Raw genomic sequence first — 24,158 nt, forward strand, 5'->3', positions numbered from 1 at the left:
ATATTATTATTTCAACATGTAATCAATATAAAAAGTATTAGTAAGGTAGTTTACATTCTTTTTTAGTACTAAGTCTCCAGGAAACGGTGTGTGGTACTTAGATCTCAATTCAGTCTACCCTCATTTCAAGGCTTCGTACTAGCTTCATGTGGCTTGTGGCTACTGTATTGAACAGCACATTGTTACAGATACTAACTAAAGTAAAACACACACACACACACACACACACACACACACACACACACACCATGTGCCAAAATACACACGATGTAATGAGAGCCATAATCCTACTGCAGATTTTCAACCTTTTTCCCACCGAGACCCAGAAGGGATGATTGATAATTCCAGCTTTCCTTTTTCTTTCTTGAAAGTAAGTTAAATACAAAATGAGTTGCGTAACGTCAAAGCTGTTTTAATGCATAGAAAGAGTTCCAGTACCTTATCTATTGGTGTTAACAAATTACTCGGACACACTTCCCAACTGACAAAGCCCCATGGTTTTCCACCGCCCTCCAGCTCTGACCTGGAAACAGGAACAGGCAGCATTTGGCTATATTTGAACAATCACCAGCAACAAGAGAAGTCTCATGTGTCATATGTGTACAAACATCCAATTTACAATAAATCTCTTTTACAAGGGAGTCTCTAGCAAATGTCACTACAATGACACTGAGAACCCTTATTTATTCCCTTCTTGCTGGAAATTTATAAATTGTGTTTATGAATAAATGGATGACATAATTTCCTCCAAAAAGAAAGAGAAAAAAATTATGGAATGAACTTTCTAGATCCTACCCTAGAATTTCAAAATGGGGAAATAAGACTATCCCCTTAGAATCGCCCTATGAAATCAATACACAATAATCTAGCTCAGAGATTTGCAAAGTGACCTGAAAGCAGTCCATACCAGCATCCTCCTCAGTAACACCTCCCAGGGAACATAGCAATTTGAAAAGCAGCCCTGTTCATTCACCAGCCTCCCTCCCCCAGCACCAGTCCCTTCGCTGTCTCACAGAGACTAACTGACTCCAACGCCAGAGGATGGAGAGTAACTGGCCCAAACTATAAACATCTCCAAAGCAAGGCCACTGTCAATCAGCAGTGAGCCCCATCTGCCACAGAAGCAGCAAGAAGGGGTGAGAGAGAGAGCTGGCGGTGCCCACGTAAACACTGTCTGCTGGTACGTACCCTGGCTTGGGAACCTATGAATCAAAACTCAGGTACAGATTTCCTACACTGGAAAATAATGCATGAGGCTCATGATATGAGCCACTATGGTTGCCCAACTGGCTCCCTGGACTGAACCTTGGTCAAATGATCAGCAAGTGAACTTTTAATCATAATTTAGGTTCCCAGAATGATCTGCCTACGGGGGGAAAAATATGCTACTCAAAATGTGTATTCAGTTCACTTGGTTATCTTTTTCACTCTATATGGTTAACATTCTTGGTTTCAGGCAGTTTCTTGTGATTTTTAATTAACCAGTCCCTCAGAGCTCAATCTACTCGGGGAACACTAATAAGTGAATGCCTCATCCTGCAAGCCACAAATCAGATTTTCTTAGGCAAATGCTTGTTGGACCCTTGGAGCACCTTATGAGCAGTCCTCTGGTCTCCCCAGGAATATTCTTCTGCTTCACGGTGTGTCCTCTGCAAACTACAATGGATCTTTATATAAAATGGCCATGCTTATCTTATTGGCAATTTACCTATATGCATTCCCACCCTCATCTTGTTGGACATATTTCAGTAGCTCCTTAATTCCAACCTTTTAAAATTATGACACACTACCATTTCATTCTTAATTATAGGACCGTCTTTTCTTTCCCTAAGAATTCTGTATGATGGATTTTTCTTTTCAATGAAAATATATAAAACAAAACTGAATTTCTTCCAGAATTTCTCAAGTTCCCTGGAGTGCCACAAACCACAACTGTGGATCACAATATCATAATGGGTAGAAATGCTTGTTTTTAATCTCGGTGAATACTAAATGGGTGTTTGCTCTTAGTCTCTGTACTTTTCTTAAGTTTGAAATAGTTCACTTTTTTAACATGGCCTTTTGAATGATTTAATGCAGTGTTTTGTACATTATAGGTCCTCAAAATTTTTTTTTTAAAAAGATTGACTGAATGCAATAAATCTTTAAACAAATCTAATATATGGGAGATAGGTTGAGATAAACAATGGAGGTACTTCATTAATAACAACTTACTAACATAGTCCTTATCTCGCCTTATTCTTAGGTAATGATAGAAATAAGAGAGCTCTAAGAGAGACAGCACAAGGCTATGAACTTCTGTTTTTATGTACTGTATGACTTGAATGTTCTATGTAATCAGGAGATTTTCAGTTGGGAAAGTCAAGTCTGATACGAAAATTTCTTTCTATAAAGTCCCTTAAAATTAAGGATTTTAAAATTAAACTGTCAACCTGGTACTCAGTGAGAACATGCAAGCTGGGCGTGGCACGGATACCTTGGGCTGCGGCCTCAGGGTGGTACTCCGGCTCTTCTTCCGGTGGGCTCTGCAGGAAGTAGAGCTGCTCCGGCAGCATGCTGGCAATCTTCTCCTTCCCTAGGACGTGGGTACTCAGAAGTGGGCTGACACTCCGTTTCACTTTCTCTCTCCTTTCATGCGCCATAATTTTTTTGGTCCGAGCCTTGATGTTCTCCCAGCACTTCTTCAGCTGTTTGAAATCCCGCAGTGACACGCTTGGCTGAGAGTTGTATTCATGGGCAAGTGCCTGCCAGGTACGTTGCTTGAGTGCAATAGTTCGTGCATCACTTTTCTTACATTCCAGCACATATTTGTACTTTTCTACTAAAGCAAGCAGGATGCTCTTTTCCAATTCTGAGAAGTATTTGGCAGGTTTTATAATTTCGTTGTTTTGCATTTTCCACTCTATTTCTTCCGGCCGTTAGCTATTCTGTAAAAGAAAATTTGAAACAATAATTATGAATGCCAGCAATAAAAATGTCAGCAAATGACTTAAACATAAACCTTGACTTGATTCCCTTGTCTGGAATACAGTAGTATGTTGTTTCCCGTTAATGCTGCCTTATGATATTCTCAGGAAAACATTCAACAGTTTACTAGGAGTGGGGTTTTACTGCAGAGGAGACGCTCAGGTAGGTCCTCTGTTGTAGGTCTTGGCCGTTCTGTGAATATCTGGTATGTAACGGCAAAAAAACAAAAGTTGAACATCTTTTGTGGAATTTCAATGTGGAACTCTTAAGTTGTTCATTTATGTGTGCTTCTTGTTAGGGAATTGATCATTCCTCAAATTCTGAATGTTAGGCAGCTTTTAAACTTAACGGCTTTCTCCATGTTTTGTCACAGCTGAAGACAGAGAAGCCACTGTATAACCAAATATAACAGATCATGTAAACTGTCAAGATATTAGAATCATCAAGAAATCACCCCCAAACATCTGACGTTTCCATCACTATGCCTGTGACCTTGGCTATGTGCACTCTCCTAAAAGAATCTCGGTTTCTTCATCTTTAAAACGAACACTTGGAGTCTGTGATCCTTAAGGTCAAAGGGCCACTTTTAAAAGTGTACAGTCCTACATAAATAATTTCTATAATTTCAGAGGTGAAAGGGCCTAGGCACTTACAGATTGAGCCCAGTACCCCTCTTTTTTTTTTCTGGATAGTTCATGTAAATGTAATTATACAATATGAGGTCTTTTGTGACTGGCTTCTTTGACTTAACATAATGTTTTCAAGGTGTATCTACCTTGCAGCATGTATCAGTATTTCATTCCTTTTTATTACCGAATATTCCATTTTATGGATGTAGCACATTCTATTTCTCCATTAATGAATTTTTATTGAGCTAAAATTGATATATAACATTGTGTCAGTTTCAGGTGTACAACATAATGATTCAAGATATACATATAGTGTATGTGAAATCACTACAATAAGTCTAGTTAACATCCACCGCACCACACAACAATGTTTTTCTTGTGATGAGAACTTTTAAGATCTACTCTCTTAGCAACTTTAAATAAACAATACAGTATTATTAACTATAGTCACCATGTTGTATACTACATCCCCAGGACTTATCTATTTTATGACTAGAAGTTTGTACTTTTTGTCCACCTTCACCCATTTTACCCACCCTCCACACTCCTGCCTCTGGCAACCACCAACCTGTTCTCTGTATCTATGAGTTTGGGTTTTCTTAGATTCCACCTATAAGTGAGACTGTATGGTATTTATCTTTGTCTGTCTGACATATTTCACTTAGCATAATGCCCTCAAAATGCACCCATGTCGCAAATGGCAGAATTTCCTTCCTTTTTGTGTGTGAATAATACATACATATCACATTTTCTTTATCCCTTGTTTCAGTTGAAGGAACTAAGGGCCAGTGAAGTGAAATGCATTGCCCAACATCACGAAGATGACAACTGGAGAAGTCAAGAACCTGGACTGTCCTAATAGTCTGATATTGTTTTCTTCCCCCATTAACACAGCAGATAATAGCCACTCTTATTATGCATATTCCTTTAAGTCTTTGTTCACATATTATACTAAGAATTACCAATCATATATTATTTTAAAAATTCAAACTGACATTACATTTACTCCAATATTATTATTACCTACCTTTTTATATTTTTAATAAAAATTATGTATGTTTAACATAACATAAATTTGATTTGATATACATATACATAGTAGAACAAATACTAGAGTCAGGCTAATTAACATATCATCTCCTCACATAATTACCTTTTTGCATGTGACGAAAGCACCTAAAATGTACTCTCTTTGCATATTTCCAATATTCAATACAGAATTATTAACCATAGTCATCACACCTATACATTAGATCTCTATACTTATTCATCCTGCATAACTTCAACGTTGTACCCTTTGTCCAACATCTCCCCACTTCTTCCACTTCCGGTCCCTGGTAAGCACTCTTCTACTCTCTGCTTCAGTGAGTTCAAATAGTCTGGTATTCTTAGTATCACTTCACAACTACCTTTTGGGCTCTCACCTTGAGTGACTTCAAACTATGACTCCATTAGGTCCTCTTGCCATCCTCCCCTGTGCGGAGCTAGCATTTTTCACACAATAGGTGCTTAGTAAATGTCTTATTCCACTGAACCTATATGCTTTTTTGTGACTCCACACTTTTCTCACATCCTTTAAACACAGGAAGTGTCCAATAAAATTAATCTCTCAAACACATTATGGCAACAGTGAGTGCAGCGATAATGTAGGTGTCGCATGTTTCCCTTGGTGGAAAGGACCAACATGCCCCAGTCCTTCTTATGTTCTCCAAGCCTCTGGTCTTTCACAGTAACAGGCAACCATTAAGATACTGATGACTTAGCCCATTTAAAACTGACCAACCTGTACCAAAAAAACTAGAAACTAACTTGAAAGGAATCCTATTGGCCAAAGATGGGACATTTGAATACCAACAAAGGTGATGGGTACACAAAAATTAGTTAAATTATCCTTTTGATATTTGTGCATGTTTGAAAAGTTAGGGGGGAAAGGGCTGTGGCTTTTAATTTATGGTACACTCGTTTAAAATCACACTATTATAAGCCAGCTATTCACATACTATGCCTGGGGAGGGTTTACCATAGATGTGAATAGCTGAAATCAGTTAGACCTGAAGCTGGAGGGGACTTAGGCCAGAAGAGAGAGCCTTGAAATTGAGGCTAAGGAGTATAGGCCTTACATGAGGGCAATAGAAGCTGACCAGGGTCTCCCACTATGTACCACATCCTCCCAAAAGGTCAGGTTAGACTGAATACTGGGTCAGTGTCTCCACATACCAGATACCCTGTCGCACATTCATCGTGGGCACATCTGGTATCAAAACTCAAGATATTTAGGTGATTTGGCCCTCAGGTCTTGGGCAAAGCTAAATGAGGGGAAATTTATCTTTGGAGAGGTGTCCCTGCACCCCTAAATTCCCAGGCCTGTGCTTCAATCATGCAGCTCTAATGTTCCCACAATGACCTAATCCAGGCCCAAAGGTCCAAAATTAATTATTTGCCTTCATCAATACTCCTATTTCCTATATATCAGTGTTCCCTAAACTGAAATTTATTAACACCCACCCCTATATCTCTTCTGCATTATCTCCATATGCCAAGATGTCTATGTCCAACTTTACTTCCTATGGTTTTTATTATGAAACCAATAGGTATACTGAACATTCTTAAACTACACAGCTCCCAGAGTAGATTCTGATCCCATTCCACACCCAACTCCTCTGCCCCAGATGTCAATATACCTACCTTCCTTCATGCCCTCACCCTTTTTAAGAATTACTTCTATATGGATTTAGAATCTGATCCACAAATGAAAAAGGGATTTTACCCCGTTTTGTTCTATTACAGGTAATGCTATTACATATAACAATATATATAATATATTGTTATAGGTATTTATATTATATATTTATATTTTATGTATATATAAAATATACATGTATATTTTTTCTTTTAAATAAATCTTTATTTTTCTATCTTTGATTATTTCTTCAAGGTAAATTGTTAGAAGAAGAATCGTTGCCACAAAAGACGAAAACACTTAAGACTTCTGTTACATCACCATCTGTCTGCCAGAAATGGTGTAGCAATTTACATTCCTACTACTGTAATAGCATATCTGTTACCCCACTTCATTTACTCTTGCTGTTAAGATTTTTAAAAATCTATGCCAACTGTGGAGGTAAAAAATGTCACTTCATTGTTTAATGATATATGAAATTCTAGCTCTCAGATAAACAAGTCACACTCTGAACAAAGTTCCTGTTATACTTGGTGGAATTCAAAATACATGGAATTAGTTCCAAGCAATTTAATAATTCTTCCTCACAATGTGTGCAGTACCATAAATTGCCACCAGGTGGTGGTGAACTCGTGTGGATTCTAAATTCACAAAGGATATTGCCCTGAAGTGTAGACAGTTGAGTCTCTACAGCAATAATAATAGCAGGCAACTTTTACTGAGCCTTATAATGTGGGTTAGGCACTATACTAAGTGCTTAATATGCACTATATCATTTAATCCTCCCCAAAATAGCTCCTGAGAGCATGATTTATAGCACTACACAATACAATGTTTTCTGTTAAAAAAAAAAAAACAACAAAAAAAAAACCCCACCAACTTTATTAAAGTACCAGATGAAATTATACAACTGCTCTCAAAAGCAAATACGCAGAATTACCAACACCTGGGGGCCATTAATAGCCTATTAACTAAACTGTTATTTAATCACTAGCTAAGTAAATCCAGAGTTACCAATTTACTTTGCTTAATTTTGTAGAACAGCAGGCCTCCCTGGGCCATGTGGTTGCACTCTGCAGGGCTATAAAGGGATTCTGGTATGAGACAGTGTATCCCAAGCAACCCCTATGGAGTCTCAGCAGCCTCATGAAGCAGGCTGTTTATCTCACTAATCAATTTTTATTCCTATTTCCCAGATCAGAAAAGTGAGGCTCAGTGACTTGCCTGTGGTCACACAAATACTAAGTGGCAGAACTTGGATTCCAACTCAGGTCTCACTCCAATGCCCTTGCCGCTGTCTGCTCTGCTTAGCTCTCTTTGTTCAGAGATAGTGACAGCCTCTAGTGCCCGCTCAAAGTACATGTCCAATTACACGGCAAGGTAATTGTCAGCAGAGAAAGGGCTGAGAGTAGAGCCACTTAGGGGCAGCTGTGCCAGCTTGGGTCAGGCCCCATTCTGGTGGCTCTTCCCCTTCCCTCCCCACCTCATCCCTTCCTCCCTGTATGCCCCAAACCTAGGACCCATAGCCCCCACCCACACCCCCATCCAACTGTACCTCTCTCCCTCCAACCAGAGTTCTGAAATAATTCCTGCTGTTGATCTGATAAGAATGTATGTTTGAAAAGTAACTGTAGAGATAATATAGAGCTTTAAAATGGGAGTCCACTCCTCAGAGGACCGCTGACATTCTGCTTGAGCACCTGACTGACAGTCCTAAGTAAAGAAGCACTTCCCAAACAGATCTCCAGGTAAAGCTTATTCTAGGCTAGAAAGCACATTCTAGCTTAAAACTACTCAGCAATGTCCATAATTGGTTATAGATGACAACATAACAAGCCTTCCCAGCAGATCAGCTTTCATTGGAGAGAGACTGGCCTTCCCTGTCCCCAACCCCGCTCAGTATGGATTATCTTTTTTGACTGTTGTTCTGCTAGACAGAGTGCTACCCATTCTCCTGCATGGTTGTGGTCCAACAAGCAGCCCCGTGACCCGCACACAGTGGGCCTCCAGCAAACATTCGATGAATGACTATATTCTGATATAGGTGTAAAACTACCTCTTGTGCACACACTGAGTATCATGTATGATAAAACATCAACACACTATAAATTGCATTAAAGTAAAAATGGTCAAATAAAATAGCAAAATCTACCTGCAATGGTAGTCCCCCCTTGACCTAGGCAACGACCCATGGACAGGACTAAATAAAAGAGCATGATTCCAATATGATAAAAGAACAAAGAGGCAACAATCAGCACAATTCCCAAAACACTAACATTGACTAAACCACCAGAAGATTATAATAAGTACATTTAATATCCACCTAATACAAAAATCCATCTGTTATAACGAAATGTTTGTATTCCCCCCAAATTTTTATGTTGAAGCCCTAATCCCCATGGTGGCTGTGTTTGGATATTGGGCCTCTAAGGAATTAAAGTTAAATGAAGTCATAAGGTTGGCTGGAGGAAATTAATGCCCTTATAAGAAGAGACACCAGAGAGCTTGTTCTCCCCATAACCCTCTAGAGCTCAGAAAGAGGTCATGTGAACACAGAGACATGGCAGCCACCTACACATCAAGAGAAGAGGCCTCAGAATAAAACCTACCTTGCCAGCACCTTGATCTTGAAGCTCCTAGCCTCCAGAACTGTGAGAAATACATTTCTGTTGTTTAAGACGCATAGTCTGTGGTATTTTATTATGACAGCCCAAGCTGACTAATATATTTTAAGTCCAATGAAGGATTATAATGCAGGGTCTCTGGTCCCACTCCCTGCACAAGAACGCAGGACATGGTGAGGCCAAAAAGGAACACACACGGAGCCATAGATATGGGGAGTCATAACTCTATATTCTCACTGGCGGCTGGGTTGGAGACATGGGAAGCAGGAGCCGCATGATCCACAACCCGCCATCAGCTTCTCTGCCAACAACCAACCCCCTAGCGCTATCATGGTGGCTAATGACTAACTGGTTACAGCTGATGGCCAACTAGTCACAGCTAATTGTCACCTACTACCCCAGCCAGCACAGTTCCACGTGAGGTTGAGAGCCTAGAAACTGCTCTCTGGGACTCTGTTCCCACAAGGATCAAACTAAGTCTCAAAATTTGAGCTAAGACTACAGAAACTTGGCCAGATTTCACTCTACTTCCCTTCCTGGAAAAGAGAGTTCTTTGAAGTCAACACTCAGAATGGGAACCAGGACTAAAGATCTGTGGCACTGAGACCTTGGACAGATATCAGGACATTAGTGAACTACTGCTCTTAAAGTGAAGTGAAATGAACCAAGAAACCAACTCCTGACTTCGGCACTCACCTAATGTGACCTTGGACAAGTCAATTAACCTGCAATTCTTCACCTGTGAAACGGGATTAATGTCGCCTACTGCTGTTTCAGATACCTAGTCCATGGTATTTTACTATGACAGCTCAACCTGACTAATATATTTGAAGTCCAATGAAGGATTGTAATGCAGGGTCTCTGCTCCCACTCCCCGCACCAGAACGCAGGATATGGTGAGGTCAAAAAGGAGCACCCACGGTGCCATAGACAGGGCTCCCTCTGCACAGCTATTCTGTATTGGGAGTAAAGAAGAAGCACAGACTACAGTTTCAATAAATTCTGTTCTTTCCACCCCTCCCACCCATATCAAACTGTTTCAAAAAGTAGAATAATAGTCTATACACAATACATAGATGCTCCTTGACGATGGGGTTACATTCCGATAAACCCATTGTAAGTTGAAAATGTTATTAGTCAAAAATGCATTACATATACCTAACCTACTGAACATCAGCGCTTAGCCTAGCAAACCTTAAATGTGCTCAACACACTTACATTAGCCTACAGTTGGGCATTTACTCTTGAGTTTCATCTCAAGAGTAATTGCCTTTCTCTTCTTCTCAGCAGAAGGACACAGATAGGTATTTTATAGACATGACTGGATGTCAAAACACAAAATACAATATCCCAAAAATGCCGGTAACACACTATACTGCAGAGTAGCAGTGGTTTACCCTCGTGATTGTGTGACTGAAGAGAGCTGCAGCTTACTCCCACTGTCCAGCATCACAAGAGAGTATCATATCACTTATCGCTAACCCAGGAAAAGATCAAAATTCAAAATCCCAAGTAGTTTCTACTGAATGTGTATTGCTTTCACACCAGGGTAAAATAAAATAAAAATAAAAAAAATCACAAGTCAAACCATCGTAAGTCGGGACCATCTGTAGACTCAAATACTTATTCGCTCTTTTATTTCATAGACACGCAATTCAACAAATACATAATACTGGTAACTCCTGCAAGAGGCTCAATACTGTCCTAAAACACGTGGGAGATACAAACACAAACAGAACCCTCTAGCCTGGAAGGAGCGCTGGCATGCATAAACTGGTAACTAAAAGGACAGGCACGCTGAAATAGACACCATAACAGAGGACAAAGCGCCTTGGGCGTTCAGAGGAGGGGACAAGTTATTTGCATTCTTAATGAACAAGAGGACATTTGAGCTAGATCTTTAAGAATGTGTAGAATATGAACAGAGTTGAAGGAGATCATTGAGATCAATAATTGATAAGAATGCGCTTGGACTCTGAGCAGTGACCATGTTCATACAAAGGAGGAGGTGCACACCAGAGACCGTGTCAAAGCAAGAATTACCAGGACATGTGTGCCCACACTCGGATCGGAGATCAAGCGAAAGGAGAGGCAAAGAGGATACACAAGGATTAACTGAGCACGAATGTGCAGGCACCAGAGATCTCCTCCTTAAGATCGAGGAGATCCTAGACCAATGAAGACACAACACAGCGGACTGTGGATGGGCTGGTGACAAGGCAGTGTGATAAGCACAGTGACAGAGATGTGCCCAGGGACACTACTCCAGGATTGGGAGGATCCAGAATAAGAATTCTTATTAGAATAGATTGGCATTAGAACAGAGCGGGACCACGACTTGGGAAAAACTGAAAGAAGGAATGTACACAAAAATAGTGGGTGAGCTGCAAAAAAATGTGGCACCCATATCCTGAAGGGAAGCCTCGCAAAGGGTTATGGGTGATCAATCTGCTCTAAAGAGATAAAAAGCTATTTCCTGTCCTCATCTGTTGACTCTGTCTCCTGACTCAGCGTCCCCCAAACAACCTTTTTGGGGAGCAACATGTATCATAATATTGCTAAAACTAAAAAGGGACCTCAGGCCAATCCTCTTGCTTTATAGATGAGGAAAACTGAGGCTCAGAGCAAAATAGGGGGCTTCCTGGGGCCCTAGTAACAGAAGAAGGCGTAAAAGTGAAACTCTTCTTTGGAAGCCTCTCACTATCAAGATGCCCTTTGGCTAGGGACCCTCAAACCTTCCCCCATTATCCCATCTGAAAACTCAAGGGCGCTGCTCTTATCTCCCACACTCATTTTGTGACATTAGGCAAGTCCCCTTTCTTCCCTGTCAATTTCTCATCTCTAAATATAAAGCTAAAGTGAGTGTTCTCTCAAGTCCCATCCAGAGCTGGCAGTGTATGCTAGCACAGCCACTACAATGGTTTTTCTGCAATCTTATTTCCACAGTTCTTAACAAAATATGCACAGATGGTATTTCTGATCATTTATAAGGCTAGTGGACCTACTAGCCAATGGAATGAGAACGTTGCAAAAGAATAAAGTGACTTCAGCACGTTAGATGATTGAAGGCCCTACTTAGGTTTAACTCTGTAGCTTAAGTAGTTCCAGGTGAACTGTCTAAAGCAGGTGATCAGATCTTGTTCACTGCTGTAGCCTCAGCTCCTTAAAGAGTGCCTGGTACACAGTAGGCACTTGATAAATATTTGTGGCATATATGTTGAAACTAACTGCTTGCCATTTGCGTTTTCTACTAATTATATCTAGATGTTCTGCTATCTTAAATTTCCCCTTTTATAAAGAACTAATCATAACAAAAATAATTTCCTGGCTTCTTCTTACAAATACTATTGTATTGTACGGCAAATTTTCAAGAGCCATACAATGCGACTCTGATGCCTTCAGGATTTCATCTCATCCAGAAGTAAGAGTAATCAGACATGACTGTTCCTATGCACACCTGCCCGTACCTGCTTTTGCATGTTCAGACCTGTCTACCCAGGATGATCACCTATGCCCTTTCATCATCTTCCTTCCCTTCAGAGGGCTTTCCAGTCTGAAACCTAGCACGGAATTTGCTTCCTCTAATGCACTGCCTCTTTTTCCCCTTCACCACCCACTCCAGGCGATCTTGTAACTTAGAAGTGTTTATTTTTACCATCTGTGTCTGAGTGTGACTGTGAGTAGAACCAGCCTTGCATTTAAGGCAAGAGCGCCCACCTCCAGATCTTCCACCCTTACACCCTTAGTTTCCTCTATAAGCCAGATGACAGTTCTTATGACCCCTTCCGCTCCCTCCCTTGCAGCTCCATGCTAAACCACCTTCCCATGTCCACCCCAGCTTCTCTGAAATTCCCTTGAAATCATTATTATTCTCCACAGAAAGCGCTTTTACAATACAGAAAGTCCCCTCATGTAGGTGTTCCCACTTCAGTCTGCTTCTCGCCTATGAAGACTCTCTCCTCTATTCCCACCACTTCAGAGCAACAGCCATCAGCTCTCAAATCTCTGGGCCCAGAACCCAAGTGTTTACTTCTTACTGCAGCACTCAAAATTACCTGTACTGCAACCTATCCTGCAGAGTCTCCCCTATCTGAGGCTGAGCTCCTGAGGTTTAGAACTACGTACTACATTTTATTTGTATCTTTAGCACGGAGTAGATTCTCAGGGTTTGTTCAAAGACAGTAGAGGTGTCAGCCTCATGCTCTCTCCTCAGCAACACACACGTTTCCAGTTGTCTACTAGCCACCTCTACCTAGCGTCCATTATGGGCACCTCAAAAATCTCCAATTCTCCATAGCCAAAAGCAAATGAATTACTCCCCTACCTCCAAAGCTCCTGATTTCTGATGATTTCAGCCACATCAACTTAGCTTCTCAAAGCAGAAACCAGTGTGCTCTTCAGTCACGTGTAACCAATCAAGGTCACTATAGGTTTTACTTCGATATCTATTCTCTTCTCTCCCGTCCTCATTGCCATGGCTAAGGTCAGGCCACCCCTAGTCTCCCAAAATGATCTCTCAAACTGCCAGCCCCTCTTCCACACAGCTATGGGGGGATCTTCCTAAAACACAGTGATCATGCCCGTCCAGCGTGTAAATCTCTGACATCTCCCCCACTGCCTACGTGACAAAGTCCACACTCCCCACATGGCAGTCAAGACCTTTTCAGATCTGGCTCCGATTACAGTACCCTCTTCCCTCCACCCCACCTTCTCCATATATTTTTCAACCCAGCCAGACCTAACGACCTTCATGCCCTTGACCCTCTGTATTCTCCTGCCTCTGTACATGGGGCTTCCTCCGGCTGGAATCCTTTACCCCAAGGTCCAAGGGCTCATTTTCATCCTTCAAGATCCAACTCCTGTGTAATTTTTGTAAAGCCTTCCTCAACTAATACTCAGGCTGTCGTGTTTATTATATTTATAACAGCTTCCTTCTAAAATGAATTTGAGGCAATTCACAAACTGCACAAACTGCAACTAGATTTCTTTTTGAGAGAATATCAGGGCAGAGATAAAATATAGGTTAAAAAGATAGAATCTAAGGGGTGGTGTAGCATTCAAAATCTCCATTATAAGGTCTCATATTCATCTTGTTAGAGGTAGATTGGCCCTGAGTTTTCTATCCAGAATGAGTTGGTTACTCCTCCATGAGATCACTGCCAGTTTCATGACTGTACCACAGCACTTCCCATATTTTTTGTAATTTGCTCTGTGTCCATCTCCCCCACTAGACTGGGAAATTCCTAAGGGAATACACAATTTCTGACTCATCTCTGTATCCTTGGCATAAAGCATATGACTCAGCATACGATTGGTGCTCAGCAGACAATTGTTCAACAAATGTCACCATGGACAGAGAAAAGCGTACTAGTGTTTGTTGAACTCCCCACCACACATTTGAAAAAAAATAAAACATTGTTTTATCCTCACAAAAAAATTACATGGCTGAGGAGTGGCTGAGCTAGGATTCAAACCCCAGACTTTCTCTCTCCAAAGCAACTGCCCTTTCCACTCACTATGCATGCTATTCCCTACCTTCACCATCACCATGTGCCTAAATACCCCCTCCATCAAGCCTGGTTTTAAAATAACCCTTCTCCAAGAATCCTTTCCTGCTTACTCAGGAGAAAAGTGAGCCTGAGTCCAACCTTGACCTTCCACAGCACTCAAGCAAGAATGGTCACAAATCGGGAGAAGAAAGGGTGCCTCGTTGGGAGCTGAGAACTGAGCAGTCTGCTTTGGTATTGTGCAGACGGTGCGGTGAAGTCAGCTCCTCCTTCTACTCTCTTTCCCCTGAGTGCAGTCCCTGGACCTTCCTGCTTTTCTCTTCCTTCTCCCCAATAATCTCCTCAGGCCCAATGTTTCTTTAACCAAGTGAACTGTGTTCAAAATGCACTCACTCATTACATCAGTTAAGTCTCTGTAATGTAAGCATCTTATCTACCTTTAGTGCTGGTGAGTGTCCCAGTCTCCTCAAACACATTAAAAGAATTTCAGGAATCATGAGAAGGGACAATGATATTTTAGGAGGCCCAATCACTTGGCTCTCAACCCATCAGAATACTTTTGGAGTGGCCTGGGAGTAAGAGACAACCTGTGTTCTCACCCAGCATCCCTCCTACTGCCTACTCCCCCTCCCCCAACACACCTCCCACCCCTGGCAGGATGCCTGGTCTCTAAGGGCAGGATGGAATCCTGATCCAGAATTCTGCTGGGGTGGTAGACCCTGGTCCCTTCCTCAACACCCTCTTTCAGAGCTTCAGAATCCTTCCCTCTCCCCCTAAACTACACCTTGTCTCTCTCTGGCACCAAACCTCCCATAGCAGCCCTCTGTCCTAACTCAGGAACTATGTTTTTGAATTAACATTCAACAATTTCCTTGGTAACACAACCAACTTATCAGACATGCTGATAATATCCTACCTCTGGTTTTTAACGTGTGACAAATATGTCCCTGCTATAACCACTCTCCTGATAATGCAGGAACATCTGTAATCTTAACTGTTACCACACCTGAGAAACACTCAACCTTCTGAATCACAATAGGGAGACTAAATTCTTCAGTTTCCTACTCCTAAATAAAGATTATGCACGCAATTTACAGTAGCCACATCATAGCTCCAGTGTGATGATTTAATTAGGTAACTCATGCCAACTGTTTAGTACCCAGGGCCTGGTACACAGAAAGTGCTCAAATTTAGCTATTATCATTTACGTACATTCTGTCTCCTACAATAGCACCTGGAAGTAGGTATGACACCACACACTCCACCCGCATCCCACTGCACCCCCATTTACAAAAGCAGAACCAAGGCTCGGAGTAAAGAAGCTTTCCCAAGGTCAGGCGGGCACGGATGTGATGCTGGGCCCTCGGCCTCCGAATGAGGGACCCCTCTCATTCATGAGGGACCCCTTGGACTGGTCACAAGGGGTTTTAAAGGGGACAAGTATGGAAAAGCGAGCCCAGCGCCCGTCTTACAGTGGGGACCCCGGGATGGGAAGATTGAGGCACTGCGGCTCACATGGGTTTCTCCCAAGTAGCTCCTCCGGGCCGGGGGTCAGAGTCCCCCATCCAGGGTGCGCAGTTAAATCTCCCCGAGGTCCGCGCCCCGGGCTTTGTACTCCGCAGGCCGGCCGACTCCCCGAGTCCCATCGCGGCGCGCCAAGGCGGCCGCCCGGCCTGCAGGGCAGGGGGAGCGGCGGCTCGGCCCGGAAGCCCGCCATGCCGGCCCGCGGCCCCCGCACGCCCTGCCCGCGCCCTGCACCCCTGCCTCTGCCCGCTGCGGCCCACACGGCTGGGAGCCTCCTACCTGCAGGGGCGGCGCGGCGGCCGCGGCGATCGGAGGAGGGGCCGGCGAGGCGCTAGCGCGGGTGGCCTCGGCTCCTCTCGCAGGCTGGGCCGCCGCCAGGAGCGCCGCGGGCTCCGGAACGCCCGGCGGCGGCGGCGCGCCCCCGGCCGGCCAGGCCCCGCCGCGCGCGCTGCGGCCACAAAGCCCGGGAGCCGCCGCCCCCTCGCGGGCCGCCAGGCGCTACCCGTCGGTCGGCGCGGAGCAGGGTGGGAGCGCGGCCCCGCGCAGTCGCCACCTCCCCGAGCTGCGGCCGCCGGCCTCCCGGGAGGCTCGGGGCGGGGCGCGGGGTGTCCCCCACCGTCCCACCCTCTTTCTCTGTGCCGACATCCTCATGCTGCTTGCGTTCCCTTTCCCACCTTTGCGGAGGAGCTCCTGAAGGGCCTGAAAAACTGTTTCATTTCCATGGACAACAAAAGAATGCGTCTGTCACAAGGGATTCGGCGACTATGGACATGAGTTAGCTCAGTCCAAGACCCTATCTGAAATGGGCCCCTTTTCTTTTGAGACTCCCTGCTACTTAGACCAGCCAACCTTCCTGTGCTGGGTTCATCACGGAGTTTTGTTTTGTTTTAAATTTGCGGGATGTGTCTCCCCCTAGGCTGTGAGCTCCCGAGGGCATAGACTACAAAACCTAAGGAAATCTGAATAGGGTATGAGCTTTAGTTCATAACATATCAGTGTTCCTCTTCCCAACCCCAAGCTGGATATAGAAGAAAAGAAAGGTACACTGACTGAAGGATGGAGAACAAATTGGGTAAAATTAATAATAATAATAATACATCAATATTTGTTAAATAATGACGTATCAATATTTGTTCATTAATTGTGATGAAGTTTTCATACTAATATAAGAGGTTAACAATAGGAGAAACTGGGTGTGGGAGTCGATGCGAACACTGTACTATGTTTAGTTCAGTGTGACCTTGACAGTTTTGAGAAGTATTAGGTATTTTATAGATGTCCCTTAGTTTTTCTCAGTATTAGGCTGGCGTTATGGATTTTGGGGAGCACAGTAGCTATTAGCATTTTTAAATGTGCAATTCTAGGTATCTAGAGAAATACTACTTGCCCATATGGAAAGAAGAGCATGAACTTTTGGGGAAAAAATTAACACGTATTGATAGAAACACAGTGCAGGCTTTGGGCTTGCGGAACAAACAGCAGAGAGTAGGCTTCTCTCAAGTAAGGAGCGGCAAGAAGTTTCCATTGCACAAGTGTTTTGTCACCCATCCATGTATTCCAGAAATACGATATGTGTTCATGACTACTATGTGTGGGGACCCACCTGGCCTGAAGACTGTCTTCCCTGGGCTCTTGAGAGACACAGCGTAACATGAGGGAGTGACAGACTGGGCGATGTGAGAGATGTTCCCTAAACCCTCCCCACACCCCCACACCTCCCCACAGACCCCAACCATCTGCCAGCCCAACATCTATAGGAGAGAATACATAATGCAGTAGGAGGAAAAAAGGGTCTAAGTCAGGGTTCATGTCTGCACCTACCAAGGAAATGGCTCCCAGGTTGTCTCTAGGCTTGCTAGTCCATTCTATCCTCCAGGGCACTTGTGCTTACCCCATCGGCATTTATGTCAGAATTATGGCAGTCCTACTTTCTAGAAGCTCACACTCTAATGGGGTTAGAACACTCGACCAAAATGTGAGGAAAAGGGGCACTCAACTGAGGGGCAAACAGCTAGCCACGGGTCTGTAGAAGGCAGACAATTAATCCTCTTGCTGGTCCCCAGGATTATCACTGATTCAACATAACTAGGTAATGACAGACCCAACATATTCAGAATATTTGAGAAAGTGAGGGTCATGGTTCAGCAAACTCACAATCTCTTTAAAAAAAAACAAGCAAAAAACAACAACTAAAGAGTAGAAACAAGAGGCTGTACTATTAACTAGGAGAAAGCTAATGAATAAAAATGAATAGAAAAGTAATGATTTTTGTTTTGCTTGCTTATTTGTGTTTTTGTGATAAATTTTTCATTGCAATTCTATTTTCTGCAAAGTTGAATAGTTTCTCAAATGTGCAGCAACCTGGGCAATTTTTGCATAAATTTCTCTTTTCTCAATGTCTACTTCATGTCACCCCTCTGCCCTCCCTCTCAATTCTTTCTCCCCATGCCTATCACCTTCCCCCAATAATTGTTTAACAAATCCTAAATTGTAGAAATGGTTTCTGCTCCCATTGTTCAGCTTTTAAACCAATACCCTTTATCTCTGGAATGTATAGTCTTTAACTCATTAAAACACAGCCAAACTTTCTTCTTCTTTTTTATTTTTTCTACTTTGCTGACTATTTTATAATTTCCCAGATCCAAAAAGGGTTTAATCCATCCAGTTTTACAAGCAAGTCATCTAGTAGATTCCTTGACACTGTTCCCACTCCCATATCTGATATATTACCATGTGTTGGCAATTTGATGTCCCCAAAATTTCTCAAACTTCTCTTTGTCTTATCACCCCCATCTACCACCTTAGTCCAAATTCTCACCTGTTTTACTGCTATACCCACCTCCGTTTCATTTTTGCCTCCCTGCCAATCCATTCTCCCCAGAGTAAACTGATTTTCTTAATACACAAATCTAATCTGTCATTGGCTGTCTAATTCCTATCAATGAATTACCTTTGTTTTAAAGATAAAAACCAAAATCCTTAATGGGACCTACAGTGTGGGCCTGCCAAAATCTTCCTCTCTTTTTCTCTGCTCTCCCCTTTTGTCTTTCCATTTGACCCACTCTGTCCTTTCAGTTCTTTAAACACTCCCTCCCACCTCAGGGACTTTGCACATGCTTTCCCCTCTGCCTAGAGTGTTCTTTTCCTTACTCGTTATAGTCTTTTTAAAATTTAAATTTTTTTCCAACCTTATTGAGGAATAATTGACAAATACACTTGTATATATTTAAAGTGTGCAATATGATTATTTTATAGACATAAACATTGTGGAATGATTATTAAGATCAAGATAACACATCTATCACCTCACATAGTTAACTCGTGTGTGTGTGTGTGTGTGTGTGTGTGTGTGTGTGTTGAGAATGCTTAAGATCTCTCAGCAACCTTCAAGTATACAATCACATATTATTAACTGTCATCACCGTGCTGTAGATTAGAATCTCCAAACTCATAACTGAAAGTTTATACCTTTGATCTATATCTCCCCATTTCCCCCTCCTCCCAAACCCCTGGAAACCACCGTTCTATTCTCTAACTCTATGAAATTCACTTTTTTTTTTTTTTTCAGATTCCACATATGAGTGATACCATACAGTATTTATCTTTCTCTGGCTTGTTTTACTTAGCATAATGCCCTCCAGTTTCACCCCTGTTGTTGTAAGTGAAAGAATTTCCTCCTTTTTTTGGCTGAATAATATTTTATTGTATATATACCACATTTGCTTTATCCATTCATCCATTAACAGATGTTTAGGTTGCGTCCGTATCTTGTCTATAATGAATAATGCTGCAATGAACGTGGGTATGCATATCTTTTTAAGGAATTGATTTTTTTTCCCTTTCGGCTATATATCCAGAATTGGGACTGTTACAGGAAAAGAGTGTTCTTGCCTTTGCACCGGAAAGAATTCAACCGTGAGCTGATATAGAGTTTAAAGTAAAAGGGAGTTTATTTAGCAGAGAGTAAGTAAGAAAAGAAAGGCCATCTCTTAGACAAAGCGGTGGTCTCTAATTGCTGGTGGAAGAGAGAATCCCTCCCTCCCCCAGGGCTAGGCTTTATATGTATTTTCTTTTTCCATGGACAATTTATTGGTATGGCGGGAAAAGAGGAAAGAAGAACAATGGTAGGTTTATTTTTAATTTCTGTAAGATGCAAGAAGAATAGATACAGGTTTGTTTTTTACTCTTGTAAAGCACAACCTGTGTTTTATTTTATGTGAGCTTAATTGCAGGAATGGCCATAATGGAATCTCTAGTCTTTGTTCTGTATGATTGATCAACATCTGCCTTAGTTTCATGTCTTACAGCATGTAGGCAGCAGGCTTGGAATCCAACCTCCTAGTTCCTTTTTTTGTAAAAATAGTCTTCATGCTCTTTTCCTACCATGTTTCCCAGAAAATAAGACCTCGCTGGACAATTAGCTCTAATGCATCTTTTGGAGCAAAAATTAATATAAGACCCGATCTTATTTTACTATAAGACCCAGTCTTATAATATAATGTAATGTAACGTAACATAACATAACATAACATAACATAACATAACATAACATAACATAACATAACATAACATAACATAACATAACATAACACCGGGTGTAATATAATATAATGTAATACTGGGTCTTATATTAATTTTTAACAGCTAGGTCTTATTTTCAGGGCAACGTGGTATAATAAGACTGCTGGATCATATGATAGTTCTATTTTGGCTGGCTGTTCCCTCAACAAAGTGTCTACTACAGCATCTATCAGGCAGGGGTCTCCACCAAGGTTTCTTTGTTTCCAGATTTAAGTAACTGCCCCCTCCTCCTTCCTCATGCCCTTAGGTTAATGCGTGCCATCAGCAATGTGGTCACATGCAGCATTATTACTTGTGGTTTCCCTAATCCCTGCTCACTAAAGGGCCTTTATAAATAGATCCTGTGTTAAACAATCCTCAAATTACTCTCTTAAAGTGTGCCATCTGTTTCCCCCAGGGACCCTGATTGAGACATTGCCTCAGGGAATTTTTCCTGTAACTAAAATTTACATCACCAGTGCCAAAACTTTTCCTGATGGCCAACAATAAGGGATTTTCTAATCCTTTATATTTACAAAATTGAACGCTCTTGGTTATTGATAAATCATGTTTTTGAGAAATAGAAACAGGATACAAGGAATATGTTGAATTTGGTCTCAATTTTATAAAACAAATGTGTGTGTATAAAAGATTCAACAAGAGAATGCTCCAACGTGGTAATAGTCACTCTCAGAGTAACAAAAATATCTTTTCTTTATGATTTTCTGTTTTTATAGTTTTCTGCAATAATACCACGTTATTATAATGAAAAATATATACATACAATGCTATTTAAAACATTTTTATTTGATCCAATTATACAAATTATAAAATCATTATGACTAATGTAAGTTAGACAATGAAAGTATATTGTCTAGGACATTACTTGGCACAGAGTAGGCATTCAATATATCAACAATAACGTATTGTTTACAAATCATTGGTTGATATGTGGGGGTTCAGAATGGGCCACCCCAAGATGTGCCTCAGTGGTATGCAGATTACTTTGAGCTAAAGGCAATTTTAGCCACAGACTCAAGAGAAACTTCTGCCCCTCCTTCTAACTACCTAGAGGAATTTGAATTAGAGACCTTGCCCATAAGACATTATCAGCTGTAACTTCTTTTGACCCAACTACAGGGCAGGGCAAACTTCCATTTACTAAATGTCTTCTACTTATCCTGCAATGACCCTTTGAAGCCCTCAAGGTACATTACCACATCCCTAGCTCAGGAAGTCTTATATACCTCAATCTCATCACCATTTCTATCTCTGAACCTCCCCTGCATGTGGGCTCTCTGACTCTCTCATGTATGTGCGGTTCCCATACATATGTATGTATTAAATTTGGTTATTTTCTCTTGCTAATCTGTCTCATGTCTATTTTAATTATTACACCAGCCAGAAGAACCTTTTGAGGATAGAGGAAAGTTTGGTCCTCCCCCCAATATACTTCTCTACCTTACAAAACAAAATATGGAGAATAGAAATTAGCCTTTTCTGAATGACTCGAATATTAATTATTACATTGTACTTTAATAGCATGATGCTCTGAACTCAGTTCAATCCTATTGAAACTGGCAGTTAACAGTACAGGAAACATGCTGTCATGCTGGAGACCCTGCTTGCTGCGCCATTTGTCGTGCGGGGCGGCCTGCGGGGTCTCTGGTCCCGCTCCCCTCATAACGCAGGATATGATGAGGCCAAAAAGGAACACCCACGGAGCCATAGGTAGGGGAGTCATACCACTATATTCTCTCTGGCGGCACTATACTCTCAATGGAGGCTGGATCCACACTGTCCACAAACCGCCATCCACACTCGCCAGCCCAGCCGCCACCTTCTTGCTAGCCCCCATTTTCTCTTCTCCTTCTCCTCTCCCAGCATAGCTACAGCAGTTATACTAGTGGCCAATGGCTCACTGGTTACAGCTGACGGCCAACTAGCCACAGCTGATGGCCATGCAATCACAGTTGGCCATTTACTACCTGAGCCAGCACCTGTCTATGTGAGGCCGAGAGCCTGCAAACTACTTTCTGGGGCTCTGCCCCCACACTCCACCCCTACAGGCTCTCGCCTCACATAGAAAGGTGCTGGCTCAGGTAGTAAATGGCCATCAACTGTGATTGGATGGCCATCAGCTGTGGCTAGTTGGCCGTCAGCTGTAACCAGTGAGCCATTGGCCACTAATATAACTGTCATGGCTATGCTAGCAGTAAATGGGGGCTAGCAAGAAGATGGTGGCTGAGCTGGCAAGCGCGGATTGCAGTTAGCACGGCGGAGTGCGGGTTGCAGATTGCAGAGAAGTGGACGGCAGGTTGCGGATAATGAGGCTCCTGCTTCCTGTGTCTCCAACCCAGTTGCCAGCAAGACTATAGTGGTATGACTCCCCTATCTGTGGCTCCGTGAGTGTTTGTGGGGGCGGAGCCCCAGAGAGTAGTTTCCAGGCTCTCGGCCTCACATAGACAGGTGCTGGCTCAGGTAGTAAATGGCCAACTGTGATTGCATGGCCATCAGCTGTGGCTAGTTGGCCGTCAGCTGTAACCAGTGAGCCATTGGCCACAATATAACTGCTGTGGCTATGCTAGGGAGGAGAGAGAAGAAAGATGGAGGAAGAGAAGGAGAGAAGAAGAATGGGGCTAGCAAGAAGATGGCGGCTGGGTTGGCAAGTGTGGATGGCGGTTTGCGGACAGTGTGTATCCAGCCTCCAGTGAGAGTATAGTGCCGCCAGAGAGAATAAAGTGGTATGACTCCCCTACCTATGGCTCCGTGGGTGTTCCTTTTTGGCCTCACCATGTCCTGCGTTCTTGTATGGGGAGCGGGAGCAGAGACCCCGCAGGCCTCCCTGCATGACAAATGGCGCAGCGAGCAGGGTCTCCCGCATGACACATGGCGTAGTCGGCAGGATATGGTGCCGGCCAAAGCTCCCCGAAGGACGGTGGAGCAGTTTGTGTGTATGAACACCCAGTCTGAGGAAGACCAGGAGGAGCAGCTGCCGGAGAGCTGGACCCCCGTGGAGGGGTGGGAGGACGTGGACGGTTCTCCCACCAGCACAGGAAAAGCCATGCAGCTGCTGCAGAGATGGAGCCCCGTGGAGAGGTGGAAAGATGTGGACGGTTCCCCAACCAGCACAGGCCGGAGAAAGCGAAGGTCGTTGCAGCCCTGTGGGCCGGGGAAGTTCCTGCTCAGGCAGCCCGGATGCAGGACTTATAGTCCCAGGAGGTAACGCTTGCTGAGTCCTCCGTGGGAGATGAGGGTGAGGTCAAGGTCATCCCTCACCCCCAGGACAGCCCTGGTGAATGACTATGGACTATGGGGAATTGCCTTCCATCCCTAATTTAATGGACCGCTTGACTGTTTGTTTGGGAATTGTTGTTAGTGGAACTGGGGGATATTTGCTTTTGTCTCTTGACTGGCCGCCATTGAGCATATGTAAGCACCTTGATTGTGAGTCGCTGTTGTTCCAGCAGGGTACCCTGAGAGGCACAGAGAGAGTGGCAGTGCCCTGAGAGCCCTGGCTGTGTCCAGGAAGTGTGGCTGTGCCCACAGAGAGTGGCAGTGCGCTGAGAGGTCTGGCTGAGCCCTGAAGATACCCTGGCTGTGCCCAGGAAGTCAGGCTGTTCCCAGAGAGAGTAGAGCCCTGGCTGAGTCCAGGAAGTTTGGCTGA

The 24,158-nt window shown here is 43.0% G+C and overlaps 1 protein-coding gene across 3 annotated transcripts in view; it reads right to left on the reverse strand.

The window, feature by feature from the left end:
- The window catches only part of LOC109446118 (myb/SANT-like DNA-binding domain-containing protein 3), a 110,885-nt gene extending 94,395 nt beyond the window's left edge, over positions 1–16,490 (reverse strand). The window contains exons 1-2 of one of the 3 annotated variants that reach the window (XM_088793231.1): positions 16,211–16,449; positions 2,477–2,927 (exon numbers count right to left, since the gene is read on the reverse strand). In XM_088793231.1, the coding sequence (XP_088649357.1) occupies positions 2,477–2,894 (418 nt within the window). In that variant the 5' untranslated portion in view covers positions 2,895–2,927; positions 16,211–16,449. Of the gene's footprint in view, positions 1–2,476; positions 2,928–15,922; positions 16,133–16,210 lie in introns of those variants that run through there. The other 2 variants (XM_088793232.1, XM_074330771.2) reach the window with 2 other exon arrangements.
- Between the last annotated feature and the right edge of the window lie 7,668 nt (positions 16,491–24,158).

The sequence above is a fragment of the Rhinolophus sinicus genome, chromosome 16, assembly GCF_057876585.1.
Source record: "Rhinolophus sinicus isolate RSI-liver-muscle chromosome 16, RSI-T2T, whole genome shotgun sequence".
Classification (NCBI taxonomy): Eukaryota; Metazoa; Chordata; class Mammalia; order Chiroptera; family Rhinolophidae; genus Rhinolophus; species Rhinolophus sinicus.